This window comes from Ursus americanus, chromosome 26 (genome assembly GCF_024610735.1).
Source record: "Ursus americanus isolate L20-20 chromosome 26, mUrsAme1.1.p, whole genome shotgun sequence".
Lineage (NCBI taxonomy): Eukaryota > Metazoa > Chordata > Mammalia > Carnivora > Ursidae > Ursus > Ursus americanus.
The window spans coordinates 7,153,797-7,172,111 of record NC_142152.1 but is presented as its reverse complement, the minus strand read 5'-3'; the positions used below and the strand labels follow the sequence as shown (position 1 = coordinate 7,172,111).

The window sequence follows — 18,315 nt, the reverse complement described above, 5'->3', positions numbered from 1 at the left end:
AACAAAACAAAACAAAAAAAGAGACAGACCTAAAAACAGACTCTTGACTATAGAGAACAAACTGATGGTGACCAGAGGGGAGATAGGCAGAGGGATGGATGACATAGGTTAAGGAGATTAAGAGCACACTTAATCATGATGAGCACTGAGTAACATAGAATTGTTAAATCACTAATTGTACACCTGAAACTAATATAACATTGCATGTTAACTATGCTAGAATTTAGAAAGAGACAATAGAAGCTGACCCATAGATGAGCTGGATATTGAAGTTAGATGAAGTCTTTTAAATAACTATTATAAATATTTGAAAGAAAATGGATAAAAAGATTGAGAATTTCAGCAGAGAAAGGGTATTTATGAAAAAATCAAGTGAATGTTCTAGAACTGAAAAATTAAATTTCTGAAATTAAAATTCACTTAGCTACATGTAATAGCTCTTTGGACACAGAAGAAGATAAAATTAGTGAATTCAGAGATACCTCAATAAGAAATATCCAAAGTGGTGAAAAAACTAAATAAAAATATGAAAAGAACAGAGTATAAAAAACTTGTCAGAAGGCTGAACCTATGAATAATTGGATTTATAGGAAAGGAGACAGAAAATGGGGCAGAGGAATATTTGAAGAAATATGGCTGAGATTTTTTTTCAAAATTGATAAAAGGCATCAGTCAATATACAAATTTGAGAAGCTCAATAGACACCAAAGGACATATAACCTTATTTTAATCAAACTGCATAAAACCAAAGCAAAAGAGGAAAATCTTAAAAACAGCCATAAAAATAAGAAACATTACTTTCAAAGAAACGAGGTCAACTGCTGACTTTTCAACCAAAACTAGGATGATCAGTAGTCAATAGGAAAAAACGTTTAAATTGCTGGAAGAAAAAAACCTGCTAAATTAGAGCTCTTTGCCCAGTGAAACTATCATTCAGAAATGAAAGTGAAATAAAGGTATGTTAAGACAAACAAAAACTGAGAGAATTGGTTGCCATGACCAGAACTGAAAGAAATAGTAAAGAAAATTCTTTGGGTTGAAAGAAAATGATCCCAGATGGAAATATGGTAATCCAGGATGAGATGAAGAATATTGGAAAAAGTATATATGTGAAAAGATGTAAAATACTATCAACCTTTTAAAACAAAAATTATTATATTGTTTGGTGTTTATAACATAACAAACCTAGCTTAAAAGTGGCAGTCAGTAAGTGGAGTTTACAGTTGTAAGATTCTTTGATTCTTTTATAGGAAATTGTAAAAGTACTATATAAGATAGACTCCAGTAAGTTAAGGATGAACATTATCATTGAAAGGTAATTACAAGAATATTTTAAATGGTGTAACTAGAAAATTATTGTGGGAAATAAATGGATTAATTTTTTTTAAAATGCTTGATTATTTTGAAAGAAGTCAAGAAATGTGGAATAAATGAGCAAAGAAGAGATGTGATGAGTAAGAAATAACTAGCAGGATGATGGACTTAAATCCAGCTCTATCAATGGTTACATTAAATATAAATTGACTTTAACACTCAACCTTAAAAAAACAAAGATGACTAGCCTGAATTAAAAACAAGACCCAAGAAAATACTGTTTTTAAGAACAAAAAAAGATACAGATAGTTTGAAAGTAAAGGATGGAAAAAGACATATCATGCAAACACCAACCAAAAGAAAGCTGTTGTGTATATATACACATCAGCCAAACTAAACTTTGAGTCAAGGAGTGTTACTAGAGATAGGGAGGAACATTTCATAAAGATAAATGGGTTAACTCAACAGTAAGACATCATAATTCTAAATTTATAAGAGCCCAATATATGTAAAGTTTTATAAGTTGACAGAATTGAAAGGAAGATAGATCAATCAACATGAAAGTTAGATGTTGTAGTATACTCATTTCAATATCTGGCAGACATACAGCCAAAAAATTAGTAGGGAAATAGATTATTTGAATAATGCTGCTAACCACTGTGACCTAATTGACATTTATAGAACACCCTTAAAACTTCAGAATATACATTCATGACCAATTGACACATGTATCAAAATAGGTCGTATTTGGGACACCTGGGTGGCTCAGTCAGTTAAGCCTCTAATTCTTGATTTCAGCTCAGATCAGGATCTCTCAGGGCTGTGAGAGATGTTGGGCTCCACGAACAGCGCTGAGTCCACTTCTCTCCCTCCCTTCCTGCCCCTCCCCCTGCTTGCTTTCTCTCAAGTTAATAAATAAATCTTTTAAAAAGAAATAGATCATATTCCAGACTCTAAAGCAAGGCTTGACAAGTTTCAATGGATTAAAATTGTACAGAGTTTGTTGTCTAACTACAGGTGAATTAAACTGAAAATAAACAATAGGATCGTTAGAACACACCTCAGAAGTTTATAATTCTTATATAATCAATGGACCAAAGGAAAAAAATCACAATGACTATTAGAAAATATTTTGAACTGGACAATAACGTGAACATAATGTAACAAAACTTGTAGGTTGCCACTAAACCAGTGCTTAGAGGGAATATTATATTTTTAAATGAATATGAATATGTTAGAAAAGAAGAAAGGCTGAAAATAATCTAAGCCTCTATTTTGTGGAGGTAATGAAAGAAAAACGAAAATAAAAGAAGGAAATAATAGTAATAGAATGAAATAGCATATAAAAAGATACACAAAAGAGAAAAAAAAGAAAAATTTTATTCTTTGAAATTAATTCATAATATTAATCAGCCTCCAATAAGATGATCAAGAAATGAAGAGAGAAAAATAAAACCAATATCACAAATGAAAAAGTAGACATGGCTACAGCTCCTTCAGATTATTAAAAACATAAAATTATGATGTTATGAATAATTTATACCAATAAATTTGACAACATTTAAAATGAATGGATTTGAGGAAAATAAAACTTGCTAAAATTGACATAAGCAGAAGTTAAAAATCAGAATAATCCTATATCTGTTAAAGAAATTTATAATTAAAAAACATCTCACAAGAAAACTAGGTCTAGATGGGTTCACTGGTGAATTCTTCCAAACATTCCAAAAAGAAAGAATACCACCTTATATAAACTCTTTCAGAAAAGATAGGAGGGAGTAACACTCTTCCGCCTGTTTTGTGAGGCCAGCATAACCCTGATACAAAAACTTAAGAAAGATATTACAAGAAAAGAAAGGAAGGGACAGATCTCCTGCATATAAATAGAAAAAGTTTACACAAATTATTAGCAAATTGACTTGAAATTGAGTACTGATATATAAAAAGAATATCACATTAGGGCCATATGGGGTATATCTGAGGAATGTGCAAGGTTGCTTTAACATTAAAAATTCAATCCATGTAATTTATGTATTACCTAAATTAAGGATAAAATCCCTGTGATCATTTCAATAGCTTCAGTAGAAGCATTTGATAGAATTCAATACCTGTTCATGACAAAAACTCTAAAAAAACTAGGGATAGAAGGAACTTGCCTTAATCTGATAAAAGACCACTAACATATTCACAGCCAACATCATATTTAATGGTAAAATTTTGAGCACAGTTTTCCCCTAAATCCAAGAGTAAGACAAAGAATATACACCCTTTACCACTTCTGAAACTCAACATTATATGTGGAAGTACTAGCCAGTGCAGTTAAGTCAAAGTAAAGAAATAAAAGTATAAAGATTGGAAAGGAAGAAATAACAACATATTTCTTCAGAGAATAATGATTATGTACATAGAAAATTCAAAAGAATCCACAACTAGAATTAAGAAGTAAGTTTATTAGCAAGATCACTATCCAAAAATCTCTAACCTGGAATAGTTTTTTACATCTTTACTTTTAACTTTACTGTGTCAGTATGCTTTAGGATTTTCTTTTATAGACCTCCTTTAGCTAAATTTTTTTCATCCAGTCAGAGAGTTTCCATCTTTCTGGTTGGCATTATTTGGATATATTTAGATGTTTTCTAAATGCTTTATTTTATGCTTTCTATTTACTAGTTCTTTACTTTGCTTCTCATTTTTTTCTTTCCTGATTCCAATTTAATTTATTAATTACCTTGTTTTTACATTTTATTCATTTAGAAGATACATGTTCTAGTTATTTCTAGTGGTGCCCCTTAAATGTTTAACACACATATTTGACTTTTCATTGTCTAAAATTAAGATCTCAGAAGGGGAATGAACCATGAGAGACTATGGACTCTGGGAAACAAACTGAGGGCTTCAGAGGGGAGCGGGGTGGGGGGATGGGATAGGCTGGTGATGGGTATTAAGGAGGCATGTATTGCATGGTGCACTGGGTGTTATACGCAAGTAATGAATCATGGAACTTCACATCAAAAACTAGGGATGTACTGTATGGTGACTAACATGATATAATAAAAAATATTATTAAAAAATAAATAAAATTAAGATCTCAAAAACATGAAATAAAATAAAGATCTCTACTCTTCTCCTGAATAGTACTAGGACGTTAGGATGCTCTTACTTTTATCACTCCTTCCTACTTTATATTCTATTTTTGTCTACTACTTTAATCTCACCTTTCTTTTGCAACCCCCCAAATTAGCCATTACCAATTTTTGCACTTAGCACTCTTTCATGCATTTCCCTTCTTCCTTCTAAGTTCAGTTTTCTTCTTCCAGATGTACCAACCTTGGTTGCTTTTTCTGTAGGGTTTGTAGTTAAGAAGTTTTCTCATTTCTTACATTTGAAAATATCTATATTAGTCTTGCTGGATACGGAATTCTAGATGACAGTTATTTTCCCTTACTACTTTGAGGACATTATTCCATTGTCTTCTGGCTTCGGTTAATGAAAAGACTGTGGCTGGTCCAACAGTTTCTCTGAGGCAATGTGTCGTTCACTTATGCTTACTTTTAAGATTTTCTCTTGTCTTTGATACCCTGTAGTTTCACTATGATGTGGGTCAGGGTATTGATTTCCTCTTGCTTGCTCAGGGCTATAATGCATTTCTTTTAACAATTCTGGGAAATCCAAAGCCAAATCCGGATAAATTATTCTGCTTCTCAAGATGTTATTCCTCCTCTTGAAACTTCGCAGGGTTTCCTTCATTCACTGATAGTATTATTACTTGGATCTGTCTCACTGTCCCCTGCACCTGTCTGTGATTAAATTTCCATGTCCATATGCCAGGAAAGCCCCGTCACTCAAACTGGCGATCCCATTTTTTTGTTTGTAACTCAGCTTTGTAATCATCTATTTTCCGAAGCTTTTCCTGAAACCTATTCTTCCCCTTAATCACTGTGTATCCACTCTTTCCTGCTCCTGCACCTAACAGTTGATTGCATTTATCTACTTGTGTGTAACTCTCCCCCACTAAACTCAAGTTTCCAGTGGGCAGTTCCTTTTGTATTTACAGGATCAGGCACTTAGTTGGGGCTCTATAAATGTTTGCAGATTGAGTGGATGAATGAATCAAGAAAATGAAGGTAAGCACTATCTACCTCATACAGATATGTAACAACTAAATATATACCATATGAAAAAGCACCTGGCAAGTAACAAGTGCTGATCTGTCGTTTGAATTAAAGGCAATTCATGCATTATTTTGGTGCAGTGGCTTATGTGCCAAATTGGTTGTTACTTTAAATTTCCTTATTCCATATGGCATAAAGCAAAGTTCTGAGTGTTCTTTGATCATAATGAAGTACTTTTTTGGTTTTGTGCCTTTTCTTCCAATTGCTATACTTCGCAGAGCAGTACACACACACACACACACACACACACACACACACGCCAAACATGGAGTTCTATGAGCTGGATATAGTTTAAGCTATTACATTCCGTCCTGAAACTCAGTGCATTTGTAAATACTCTTCCCCATATAACTTAATGGCTTTCTCCTTCTCTTTTGTTTGGTGTCTGCTTTAATTTTACCTTATTCTTGAGATAGGCCTTTGCTGACCCTTCTCATAAAATAGAAAACTTCCACCCCACTCCCATTCTCTATCCCCTTTACCTGCTTTATTTCCCCCTGTACACCCGTCCATAAGTGAAATACACATTTACGTCTTTTATTATTATCTGCCCATCCTACTAGCACGTAAACTTCTTAAAAGTAGCAATTTTGCTTTATCCTAGAGCAGTATCTAGAAACAGTAGGTACTCAGTAAATATGTATTGAATAAATGTATCAATATAGGTGCCACTGGTTCTCATCAGTAAAATCCTGGGGCTACAAAAGCACAGACGCCGTACAGGCACTCTGGGCATGGTAGTCTTCAACATTTGTCTTGATCTGGGATGAGATTTCAAAACTTAACAATTTTGTTTTTCCTTGAACCGAATGCCTACAGCATGATTTCATCCTGAACACTAAAGACATCACTTCCGCTCCTGGCAGGCACCTAAACCAAGTTCTGAGCTGGCTGTGTACAAAGCCCGTCTGTTCTCTCCTGGTTTAAAGACAGTGGCAGTCCCTGCCCGCTTTTAGCAAGCTTTATTTTGCTTTCTGTTTTCTTTCACCGCTCAAGGACAATTTACATATCTTTTCTACCCATTTTATCATCTTGATCTTGGCAAGAGCTTTCAATTAATACTGTGTGGGCACTTGTGCAAAGAAAGTACCCACTTACAATGTCTACAAGAAATAAGTTCTTATTATTTCATAGAAACAAACATCTAAAGCTGTAATTCATTTGTATAATTCATTTCTCATTATGAGAAAAAGGTCCAAAGGTGATAAATACTTGCTGAAGGCCACATAACTAACTTCTGCCACCTAAGTGGGTCTCACGCCCACACCCCCCAATTCTCAGTCAAGTTCTTCACACTTTTCTGCCTGATTTTTCTTCAATAAATTCATTTATGTTTCTCCTACCACCTACGCCTTAACCTAAAGCCCCTCAATTCTTGTATCACTGGTGTGTATCTCTGTGGCATCAGACGCCTTACCTCAACCTTCGACTATCAAATTGCTATCTTGACTTCTGGGGCGTCATCAAGCTCTGTCTTCAGATTCAGCATGACTAAACAGAATGTGGTCTTTCAGCTGAGCTGAAATTCCAAGGTCAGCTTGGTGGCCCATGAAAATGCGTGGCCCAGGAAGTCTGACACAGCTCCCCTCCACTTGAGGGAGAGTTAGCCTCTGCCTGCTCTTCCCAGGCAGGGGTGTGCTGCCCTCAGCTTGCTGCACAGGACTGCCCATCAGATTAGCCGTGAACGGTGGTTCTGGTAACATGGTGAACACTTCATACTCACCACTAAAGGCAACTGGGGGGCAACGGCTGGACTTCGGGCTGATGACTGGGGCTATCATTGGACTGGCAGTGCCTCCTAGTGGCCAAGGCTCCAAAGGTTTTCCATTGACAAGGAGCCAGTATAGGCAGCCCACATGGCAACCCCTTCCTTCTGAGCCTTGTCCCATCTGTTTTTAGTTTGTCCAGCCCTACTTCATGCAGTGAGAATTCAGTACTGGTCAGATCATCAAGTACCTGTCTTTTCGGTATTTTGTGACTGAATTCCCAAACATGACCATGATGATGAAAAAAAAATTTGGAGTGGGGTTGGAAATAGAAGTATAGAAAGGTCACTACAATCACTGGAGCAAGTCAGTTTGAAAAGTGCTTTGTAATAACACTTTTCCTTCCCGTCAGCCCCATGGTAGCTCTGACACCCCTTCCTCTTGTAGGAGAAGTCAGCTGCCCGGAAGTGCCAAATCATCCTCCTGCTTTCTCATTCTTATTAAGCTTCCTTAGTAATTTCAGTTAGGTTACAGAGCTACAGAGAGAAGCTCAGGGTCTCTGGAAGCTCACATCCTAAAAAGAAAAAAAATATGCATGATCCCAAAGATCACATTTTAATGTGTATACTCTTCATAAAATGAAAGATAAATCATAGCTACAAGCATAACCTTGAGACTACTGTCTTTAAGTCCTTGCCAGTGCAGGATGTGCAAATGTCGATTTGGGTCTGGCAAGGAACCTCTCTGTGAACTGTGGAAGAATCATGAAGGCTCCATTTCTCTTTGAGGGAGAGAGAGAAATACTGTGTAAAAGATGATGTCATGCCACAACAAGTAAAATGGGAACTCTTCCTTCTGCATGCCTCTGTAGTTCCAAAGGAGTCCTCTGGCCCCATGTTATATTTTGTCTCCCCAAGGGTTCCTGTCACCAGAACTGCCTTCCCCCAGACAATGCCCAAATTCGAGTCCTTTCTCTGTGCTATCTCTGCCTTTTCCTCATCAAAATGTACCTATCCCCAGTCCATTCTCTCAAGTTCTTGGTGTATAAACTGATAAAGTATTTCATGGTGAGATTTAAATAGTAGGTCACCACCCACTGTTGTCCTCCCATTGACATCTGCATTGTAACTGCGGACTTGAATCTCTTGACTCACTGGGTTTGGAAACCTACTTTATATCTCCCAAATGATACACACAGCCCCACCTCCATCTGCCCCCAACATTCAATCCCAAAGATGATGATGTCGAGGCAGAATACCCTTTGCTTCCCTGAGTTCTGTTTGGATGTCCCCACAACTGACCTCCTGGAGTGTCAGTGCAGTGACCAGTAACTCTGCGTGCGAGAGTCCAGGGGCTTTGAACCAGAGCCTACAAGCACCACATTCTGATACGTATTTATTCATTCAAACCACAAACTGAGCTGGAGAAGAGGGGCCGCAGGAGAAACACACAAGACCTACTGAGCAGCAGGATTTCTTTATACAGTGATTTTGGCTTGCCAACAAAGGTTTTGGATAGCCATAGAACATTCCAGAAAGAGGAAGAGATCTGGCAATTGCTTGGAAGATGCCAGGCAATTAAAATAAATCGTGGCCAGAATGTAAAGAAATGAGGAAGAGAGAGGCGAGTGAGCAATGGGGACAATTATGGGGGGACATTCTGCTGAAAGCCGGACAGCTGTACTGCCGTCACCTGCGTCTTACCCAACAGGTTTCTTAGGTGTCTAAGATATTTCTAGAATATGCACCCTGTGTCCAGAACTCCCAGGAGCAGTCCAATTGCCGCACTCTGATCCCCACCCTTGGCCCTTTGCCCCTCCTTTTCTCCCCCCCCCCTTGCCCATTTTTGTGCCTCCCCGGTCAGAACCCGCTCAGCGGTCTCCAGGGCAGCCCCCCAGGACAGACGGCCGAGCCAGCGCTCTCGCGTCGAGCGGTGGCCGCATCCCGGTGCGCGCTGGCAGCCCCGGGGCCGCGCCGCGCTGATTCGCTGCCGCGGAGACTGCGGCGCCCGCGACGCGCCCGCCCCTCGCCGCGCGCCGGCTGGTGCAGCCTCAGTCAGTCTGCAGCCGCGCGGCCACCGCGAGCCCTGCCGCTGCAGCCGGGGCGCCGACCCTGAGTGCTAGCTCCGCGCCCCCGAGGAGAGCAGCGGCGAGCCCCCAAAGCCCTCACGATGCAGGCTACTGCCGATTCCACCAAGATGGACTGTGTATGGAGCAACTGGAAAAGTCAGGGTATTCTCTTTATTTCGGTAGTGCATGCCTGCGGTGCACGGGAACCCCGGGACCCGGACTCGGCCATTGTGCATCATTTCACCTGTGGGACCTATGCATGCTTCATACCCAAGAGCTTTCTGTTGGGGGGAGTAAACTTGTCATGTCAAAAATCAAAATGGATGGTGTTTGGATTCATTTCCTTTTTTTTTTTTAACCCCCCACCCCCACCCCTTTGTTTTCTTGTTGTAATGCTAGAAATTTAAATAATGCATCAGTTGCCTTCTCCGGGAGCTCTTGTGGGATCCGTTGATTGTTCAGTACTTGTTTAATCTCTTCTCATCCTCGGAGTTAAAATGCTTTCTTATTGTTCTATGCATCCCAGGCCATTTAATTTCCGCCGAAAGGTTGAAATCTCCTGGTATAACCATTAAGTGAGAGGGCTCTAGTGCATCCTTTTAAGAGGGACACACCCATTTCAGGGTTGTTATTTGTGGTCACACAAAGGAGACTGGAAATGCAGACTAGCTCTCGAAATCCTGAAAATATGATGGCGTAGCCACATATTAGGATGGTTCACTTTGAAATATTTCAGGGTTTTTGTCTGTCATTGGGGTAACCTGTAACTACTATTTATTAATAATGGGTATCTGTGGAACAAACAGAGGGGAAATAAAAAGCAGTGCGAAGTGCCCTCTGGTATAACAGATTTATTTTAAAACAGTCCATATTAGCACTGGGTGTGGCCACCCTCCAGCCTCGCTTGGATGGCTTTTCAGCCATTTTTATTCAGCCTCATACTTCACACATCCATCTCTCCTTTGTTACATTAAGATTCTCTCCTTCACCTTGCTCAGTTTGAGATGATGAGGAGACAGAGAGAATTTGGAAGAATGAATTATGTGTGGTGAACTTGGGTGTTTGTAAGATGAAGTGTCTTGAAATATTTAACAAATAAGGTTCTGAAGAAGGCGCATTTGACTTAACCTGAAGGGTTGCAGTGTTCCTCAGGGGACCAAAAATACTCTGGAGCCGAAGCTGATTTTTTTTTTTTTTAATATGGCATCTTCCCCTTGTCCTTTTATATCACAGAAAGAATAGAACGGCTTTTCCTCTTTAATGCCCCTGTAGGATTTTTCTTCAGTAAATTTTTTAAGCAAAGAAAAAGTGAACATGAACCTCAGAATTAAGAGCACATTAGCTCTGTCTCTTACTCGTTGGTTTGGGTGGCGGTGCCATAAAATAGAACAGTTGAGTTCAAATTATGTGGGTCTATTGGAAATACAACTGTCAAAAGTGAATAAATTGCCCTAATACATTTAAGAGCTAGGCAATAAGTAATCTATGGCAATTCGGGACATAATCTTAGAGAATGATGACAGCGACGTGAAATCGCATGTTTTATAGAAGGCAGCTGGGGAAATGCTTGGTGACGTTTTATTATGTATTAGACTCATCCAGTTTATTTTGATATACACACTTAACAGACAGCTATGGCTTGATATAATATCAAGTTTAGTTGGACGCAGACATTAAAAAAAAGTTGGTTTTTAGACTATGATTATGGGTTTCTTCTATTTTTACCCAGAGTAGATGCCAAAACATGGCAGATTTTCTGTTTTATTTGTGTAAGATGTAAGACACTATTTCGTTATATTCCTGTGTGTTTTGCCTCAATCAGCTTTCTCACTGCAGGGCTTAAAAAAGTGCATGGCCGTTCGTAATCAGAAAATAACACAAATGTCATCATTTGTCTATTGAAAACAATCATTTTCATTTTCAATATACAGCTACTTGTGAAGATTAATGCAAGATCGTTGAAGGTCTTTTACACTCTGTGACCTTTGGTCGTCTTCAGTGCCATTGATTTCCTTTTGTCAGATAGAACAAAGCCATTATCTTGAAAATTGACTAATAACTGGGTGGGTGGGTTTATAGGCATGAAGGAGAAATAATAAGAAGTAAATAATTCCTTTTTCTTTCCACTAGGAGAACTTTTCGTTTAAACTAAATCTATAATAAGATTTTTGTTTAGCATTTTCAATGTATCTTCTTCACTTTATCATTATCAAAAAGAGCTGTTCTTAACCCTGGCTACACATTAATATCACCTGGGGAGCTTTTACGAACACAAAGGATGCCTGGGCCCCACCCCTAGAGGTTCTGATTCAATTGGGTCAAGTATCAATATTTTTTTAAAAGATCCTCAAGTGAGTTTCATACATAATTGGGGTTGGAGCCACCAGTGGTGTGTGATGATTCTTAGCCCAGTCCATAGCCCAGGAGAGCAGGGTCGGGTGTACAAATGATGGAATGGGTGTGATCTAGGAGCAGCTTTGAATGTGGTTGCAGGACGCAGTGTAACATCATTGAGAATGTCCTCCAGAAGTATGACAGGTGAAAGTTTTGTTTGTAAAAGAGAATAAAGAAAGCAAGCTTAGGTTTTCTCCATATTATTAAACATTCCATGGAGAAATTGTAGCCCATTGATTATTTCATGAAGACTCTACTGGAACTAATACAATTGTCCTAAGAACTGTAGTACCCACACAAAAGGGACCTTATATTTACTTAATTAATATATAAGATTTCAGCTAGAGACAGGAGCATTTAAAGAGAGTCTAAAATCCACATTATACTAGTACAAAGATTCTGTAACACATTACATTACAGGATATTAATACATCAATGTATACATTACAAAGATTCTGCTTCCAATGTAAAAAAAAGTACCACTACCAATATTGGTTAATAAACCAAAGCCCACCCAACTGAGTGAAAGTGAAAGCAGAAGAAAACGATAACCTAATAAAACACCTGTATACGTTAGGTGTTACAGACCACAATAATACTCATTTGTTGGGGGCACTTCTGCTGAATGCTTTACTTGCATCATTGCATCACAAATCCTGTAGTGTGTAAATTTTAGTATTACCTTATTTTATAAGTGATAAGCTGAGGCCTCCACCAGGGCACGTGGCCAGTAATGCCAGAAGAGGCTAGAGTCAAGCCTAGGCTGTCTGACCACAGAACCTCTCACTTCTCACTGCTCTGCCCTCTGCCTCAGTGGTAGATAACTTTTCCCTCAATGGTGTTTCTAAGAATACGAATTATGTAGATAATGGTGATTGTATGGGCTTAATAATCCCTCACATTTACATAGTTTTCATTTTGCCAAATGTCTTCTCATTGGAGCTTTTCAGTTTACTCTTGGACATCATGAGGCTCAAAGAGGTTAAGTGACTTATCCAAGGTTTTTTGATAAGTGGTGGAGTAGTGGGAAGGTACCTGCTTCAAATCCAGAACTCTTCCCACGATAGCACTCCATTTCCTTTCCTCATGCTGAGTTACAGAGTGAACTTCCCCTCACCTCTGCCAAGATATTTCTCACGTAGTTTCTCCCCTTACAGACCACAAAATTTATCAGCAAGTCAGTGACCTCAATCAATTTATGCCATTGTTGTCATCCTCACCACCATCATCAATTCATTATCCCAGATTCTCTGTAAATATTAGCTATGTCCTGGTAGCTATCCTAAACTCTTGCTACATGTCTTTAATTAAGCCTTCCTGAGATGATGATTATCCTACTCCCATTTTACAGAGGAGGAAACTGAGGGGTTTGAGGCAGAGAGGGCCAGGAATTTACCTTAGGACTTAACTGGGTCCCAAACATAAGGCAGGCTGATTCTGAAACCTATGCTTTTAATGACTCAATCATACTGCCTAAATCCAAATAGTACTGTGGCAGAGGAATAAAGTTTGAGCAAAATCATTCATCCATATCATTCTGTTTGTGCTCAGAGGTGGTTTTTCCAGATATCACTGTGCTCGACAAATTTACCTGGCAGTATGCTTTGTAATACACTGGGTTGTTACTTGTCACCTGTTTGGGGCTACTGGTCAACTCCCACTTGACTCTGTTGCAGCATTCTGTACGTAAAGCTTTCCCAGCATATAAAATATTAATGAAGGGTGAAACACTTTCCAGAGAATATAACTTAAAAGTATTTCTGGTTTTTTACAAAATAAAATATTTTATGCTGGTCTACAGTGCTCTGTGGAAAAACTGTTCGTGGTGGTCCATTCTGAAAGGTGCTAGTTGAAAACAGCCAAGCATCCCAGAACACACAGAAAAAAAAAATGTGTTTTAACGACAGAAATTGAAAGAAAAGCTTGTATTTTGAAGATGGCATTTGGTCAAGATAATACTTACAAAAAGGCAGACCAATACAACCTTTTATCAAACACCTTTTATTTGGACTCAATCTCATTAGAATGCTGTACAAATATTACAACATAAGTATTACACTTGCAAACTCCCTTTCTGCAGATTCTAATGAGATCCAATGGGGAAAGTGGCTTAGCTGAGGATCTGGGTTTGTTTTTTTGTTTTTTGTTTTTTTTTTTAAGGAGTGAGAGAGAGTGTGAATGTGTGAATATGAATGGAGAGGACAGGTGTGGGGGGCGGGGAGGGACAGAAGGAGAGGAGAGAGGAGAATCGTAAGCAGGCTCCATGCTGAGCACAGAGCCTGAGGTGGGGCTCCACCCCAGGACCCTGAAATCATGACCTGAGCTAAAATCAAAAGTCAGGCATTTAACCGACTGAGCCACCCAGGTGCCCCTGGGGATTTTTTTTTTAAATGAAAAAAAAAACTCTCCTTATACAGATAATATACCAAATATGGGTAGTTATTACTCCATTAAAAACAAAACTCTGCTTTTTCACAGTGTATGATTATTTTCATGAGAATCTTTAAAAGGAAATATTCCAAAGTTTGGGGACAGAATAATGGCTTTATTCTTTTTCTAAAAGTGATACATACACATTATGAAATTTTCCGGTTCTTTAAAGAGAGGTTCAAATGAAATCCATAAATCGCCCAAAGTTCTACCACCTAGAATTAATCAGCATTAATTATTTGCTAAATATTGTCCAGTATCTCCATACCGTGTAAGATGAAGCTAGAGACTCGTTTGGCAACAAAAACAGCTTTTATAAAACAAGATTATCTTTGTCTCAAAAAGTATTTGAAGTAATTTAATGGAAGAAACTGACATGAAACAGAGAATTGCTGAACTTCAGATATATGTTTCTTTACTGTATGAGCTATTCTTCCTAAAGTTAAGAAAAAGTCTATGATAAACATAAATAGAATAATTTTTTACTTTCATGTTTTGGTTTTAAAGGTACAAATGGACTGTCTGCGGGGTCTAACTTTTTTTTTGTAAAGGAAGATCCATCATGGGTGAGAAAGGTTGAAAAAATGCTGATCTAAATCCACATCTTCAAATCTATGATTTCTCTCAGATTTCCATGAATTAATTTTTATTTCATTTGAAAGCCCAATTCTATACCTGATAGTGTATTTCTAAAGCATTAGGATTATGATTGCAGATCCCTATTCCATCGGAATGAGCAGGCCCCTCCTTCTTCAGTATTTTGAAAAGGTTTCTCTCTCTCTCCCTTTTTCTCCTCCCCCTTTCTCCTTCTCCCCCTCTCTCACTCTCCTCCCCTTTTGCTCTCTTTCCGTCCCTCTCCCTGTCTCCTCTCCCATTTCCTCCTTATATTTGAAATTATATTCTTTATTCAATTCTCTTTCATCTTTAGTTAATGCATTTGGGAACAGAATCTGTGAAGTAATTGATATATTTTAAATTACCTTATAGTAGAATTAAATGCTAAAATTCACTAAATCCAGCAAATAAAAGCTAATGTGGGTGGATGACTTCCAGAATATCACCTCTCTTTTTGGAAATAATTAAATGTACATCACCACAAAATTTCCCATCCTTCTCAACCTGATCTCCTAAGTTGTGGTCATGTATTAATATTTACATTTGGCCATATATTAGCATTTACATATTGTCACCTTTCCAGTTCTTACGAAAGTACACAGAAACGTGATTGCCTTATAATTAAGCTCACAGTTTGAAAGCGAAGAATTTGACATTAATAATTCTTTAAAATCCATCTTCTGCCTAGATGACAAATAATAATAATAATTACATTAAAACCCTGGTCATTGTAAATGTATTCAAAATTTGTAGCATATATTTCAAATAAGATAAAAAATTTGTGGGACATCTGGGTGGCTCAGTCAACTGAGCATCTGACTCTTGATTTCAGCTCAGGTCATGATCTCAGGGTGATGAGATTGAGCCCTGTGTAGGGCTCCACATTTGGTGTGGAGTCTGCTTGAGATTTTCTGTCTCCCTCTGCCTCTCCCCTGCTCGTGCAGGCTCCCTCTTTCCCTCTCTCTCTAAAATAAATAAATAAATAAAATCTTTATAAAATAAAAAGAAATTTGTTAGAAGTTTTAGAACTTTGAAGTATAGAGGTCTATGTCCTCCAAATATATTTTTAAGTTAAATCTGAGTAAAGTTGTCTTGTAATTCAAGAATTATTTAGAAGCTCTTTGTCGAAACTGATGTTGATTTTGAACAGATGAAAAGTATAAATGTAACAGGTTTTAACTTTTAGAATTTATTGCATTTCTATCCAATAAGCAATGAGTATGTGTTGCTTTCAGAAACATTTTACCAAACTGCAGATCCAATATGGTGGTAACAAGGATCAAGAAGGACATAATAATTTATTGAATGGAACAGAGGTACAATGAGAGACTGTTCCTTTTCCTTATCCTTTTAGTTCAAGAAACATTTTGCCATTATGGTCTTGGTCAAAAATTTTAAATATATTCAGTCTTTTCAAATAAGTAATAGCTGTCTATCTCCATGGTTCTTTTCTATTCCAATACAATGATGGATTTTAAGGTGTGGCAGTTTTATTGATCAAGTCAGGAAGCTTAAAAAAGAAAAATCACACAAGGACCTCCATTATTTAATACCTCGCAGATCTTACTGTGTGCTTCCCTCAGTTACCATGTGCCCAAAGCCTATCTCTCTCTCCATATGGCCATTTCTTCCTTTGATGCCAGTTGCCCTGTGGAGACCCTTCCAAATGAGCCCATTTGCTACAAGAATTAGCAGGAGGAGCTGGCCACACTGTCTTAAATACTGGGCCCTGCTGTTTCATTTCCTGGCCAGCTCCACCCCATAAAGGTGACGACGGGTCTAAGCATCATTGCGTTAATTTCATAGCACAGGGAGAAATGTGGTCCCAGGGGTTAGAACCAGCATGTGGAATAAATGCTGCGCTCTTTTACTGTCCACACAGAATGCCAGCTGTCCTGTGTCTCCTCTTTCAAAATATCCGCAGAATTATTTAAACGTCTAGAAATAAGAGTGTTGGCATTTTTCTCTTGACAGTCATACTGGTTGCATTTAAGCAGTGAGAAGGAAGGGCCTGGAAAATGGAATCACTGCAGATGTCTTAAAGTCCCTCCCAGCAGTTCCCCACCGCCGCCACCCTCCTCTCCCTGTGCCCCGAGTTCAGGGTCCCTGGATTACCATTTAAAGTTTAAACGTATGTATGAGACTGTTTCACGGCAAGGAAACTCATAGAGTCATTGAGTAGATGTCATCTTTGAAGGTCTCTGTGCATGTTTCAAGTTTTTTTTATTACATCGATTTCCGTTACGTTTCTCCAGTTTGATGGCAAAATGACGGGAAGTTAAAGTAGGGAAAGTCACTCCTGTTTCCTCTTAACTTTTTGTGGTGATATTTTGTTGGCCTCATGAAAATCAGAGAAACTGGCTATCACTGCTTTGGACCCTGGGTTGTAAAGAACTGAGGTTTTCGAGCCTTTAATTCTTTTCAGAAGGTAGTCAAGTATTGTAGTCGATTATTGGAAGCTTGCTGAAAAGCAAATTAGAGTCAATAGCATATCATTTTTTAACAGTCGGGTTGATGAAATGCTGGTATTATAAACAGAATTTTCTCACTTGGCCTTTTATTTACCTGCCTTCGTGAGTACGCTTAATGAATGTGACTCAGGTGTTCAAACTCTCGTGTGACCTTTCTGCATTAGGAGGGTTATTAAAGGAGAGTAAGCTGTCTGTACTTCGTTGTACCCAAAGACTCCTGGGGGTAATTTGTCACACTTACAGAGTTACTTTTTTTTTTTCTTGGGTTTAAGGAAATTTTATCCAAATATCCGTTTTTCTGGATCAGCTACTATAAAGCTTCCTACACAAGTTTACATCACTCTAAGCAAAATTAAAATGTGAAAAGTCATCATTTACACAGCAGATTGGAACACAGAAAGTCTCTTCTCTGATCACACTTCATCACTTCCTACCCTTCCCACTGAATCATCACAGGCCATTTACTGTCACTTTGACCACACGCAGCCATTGCCATTCTCCCAGCCCATGAGTCCCCAGTAGTCTTGGCTGACTGTCATTCCTAGCCTGAGTGGTTCATTTCAATTCTGTCCTCTTGGATCTTCGACTCCTCTAACCATGCTGCTTATGCAAGTTCACAGCCCTGGCTCACTCAGCTCCGCCGTCTACTGCTTGGAACACCCAGCCTCTAACGCTATTGACTGGATCCACTAGCGATCCCTGACTTTAACCAAACCCTCTTAACTTTCTGGCAGTTCTTTTATTGATTCCTTTTTGACATACTGTATTTTCCTAGATCAGCACTGTCCATAGAAATAAAATGTGAGCCACTAATTAGAAATTTTAAATTTTTTAGTAGCTTCCTCATTAAAAGTAAAAAGAACCTGGTAAAATTAATTTTGATAATATATTTAATCCAACACATGCAGATCGTTAACCTTTCAACAACAAATATCAAAATAAAAAGTATTAATGAGGTACCCTACATCCTTTTTTTGGACTAGGTCTGAAATCTGAGAGGTAGCTTACACTACAGCATGTCTCATTTGGGACCAGCGCTCAGTAGCCACATGTGGCTCATCACTACTATACTGAACAAGGTGGATTCGGACCCTTCCTAATCTCTTCAAGCCCTACCCTTATCGTCCTCAGTCTCAGGAAGACCT

The 18,315-nt window shown here is 38.3% G+C and overlaps 1 protein-coding gene across 2 annotated transcripts in view; it reads left to right on the top strand.

The window, feature by feature from the left end:
• RTN1 (reticulon 1) overlaps positions 1-18,315 on the top strand; it is a 211,090-nt gene that overhangs the window by 177,369 nt on the left and 15,406 nt on the right. The window contains exon 1 of one of the 2 annotated variants that reach the window (XM_045810531.2): positions 9,237-9,422. The exons of the other annotated variant lie outside the window; for it this stretch is intronic. Within the exon in view, the coding sequence (XP_045666487.1) occupies positions 9,362-9,422 (61 nt within the window). The 5' untranslated portion in view covers positions 9,237-9,361. Of the gene's footprint in view, positions 1-9,236; positions 9,423-18,315 lie in introns of those variants that run through there. 2 annotated transcript variants of the gene reach the window in all.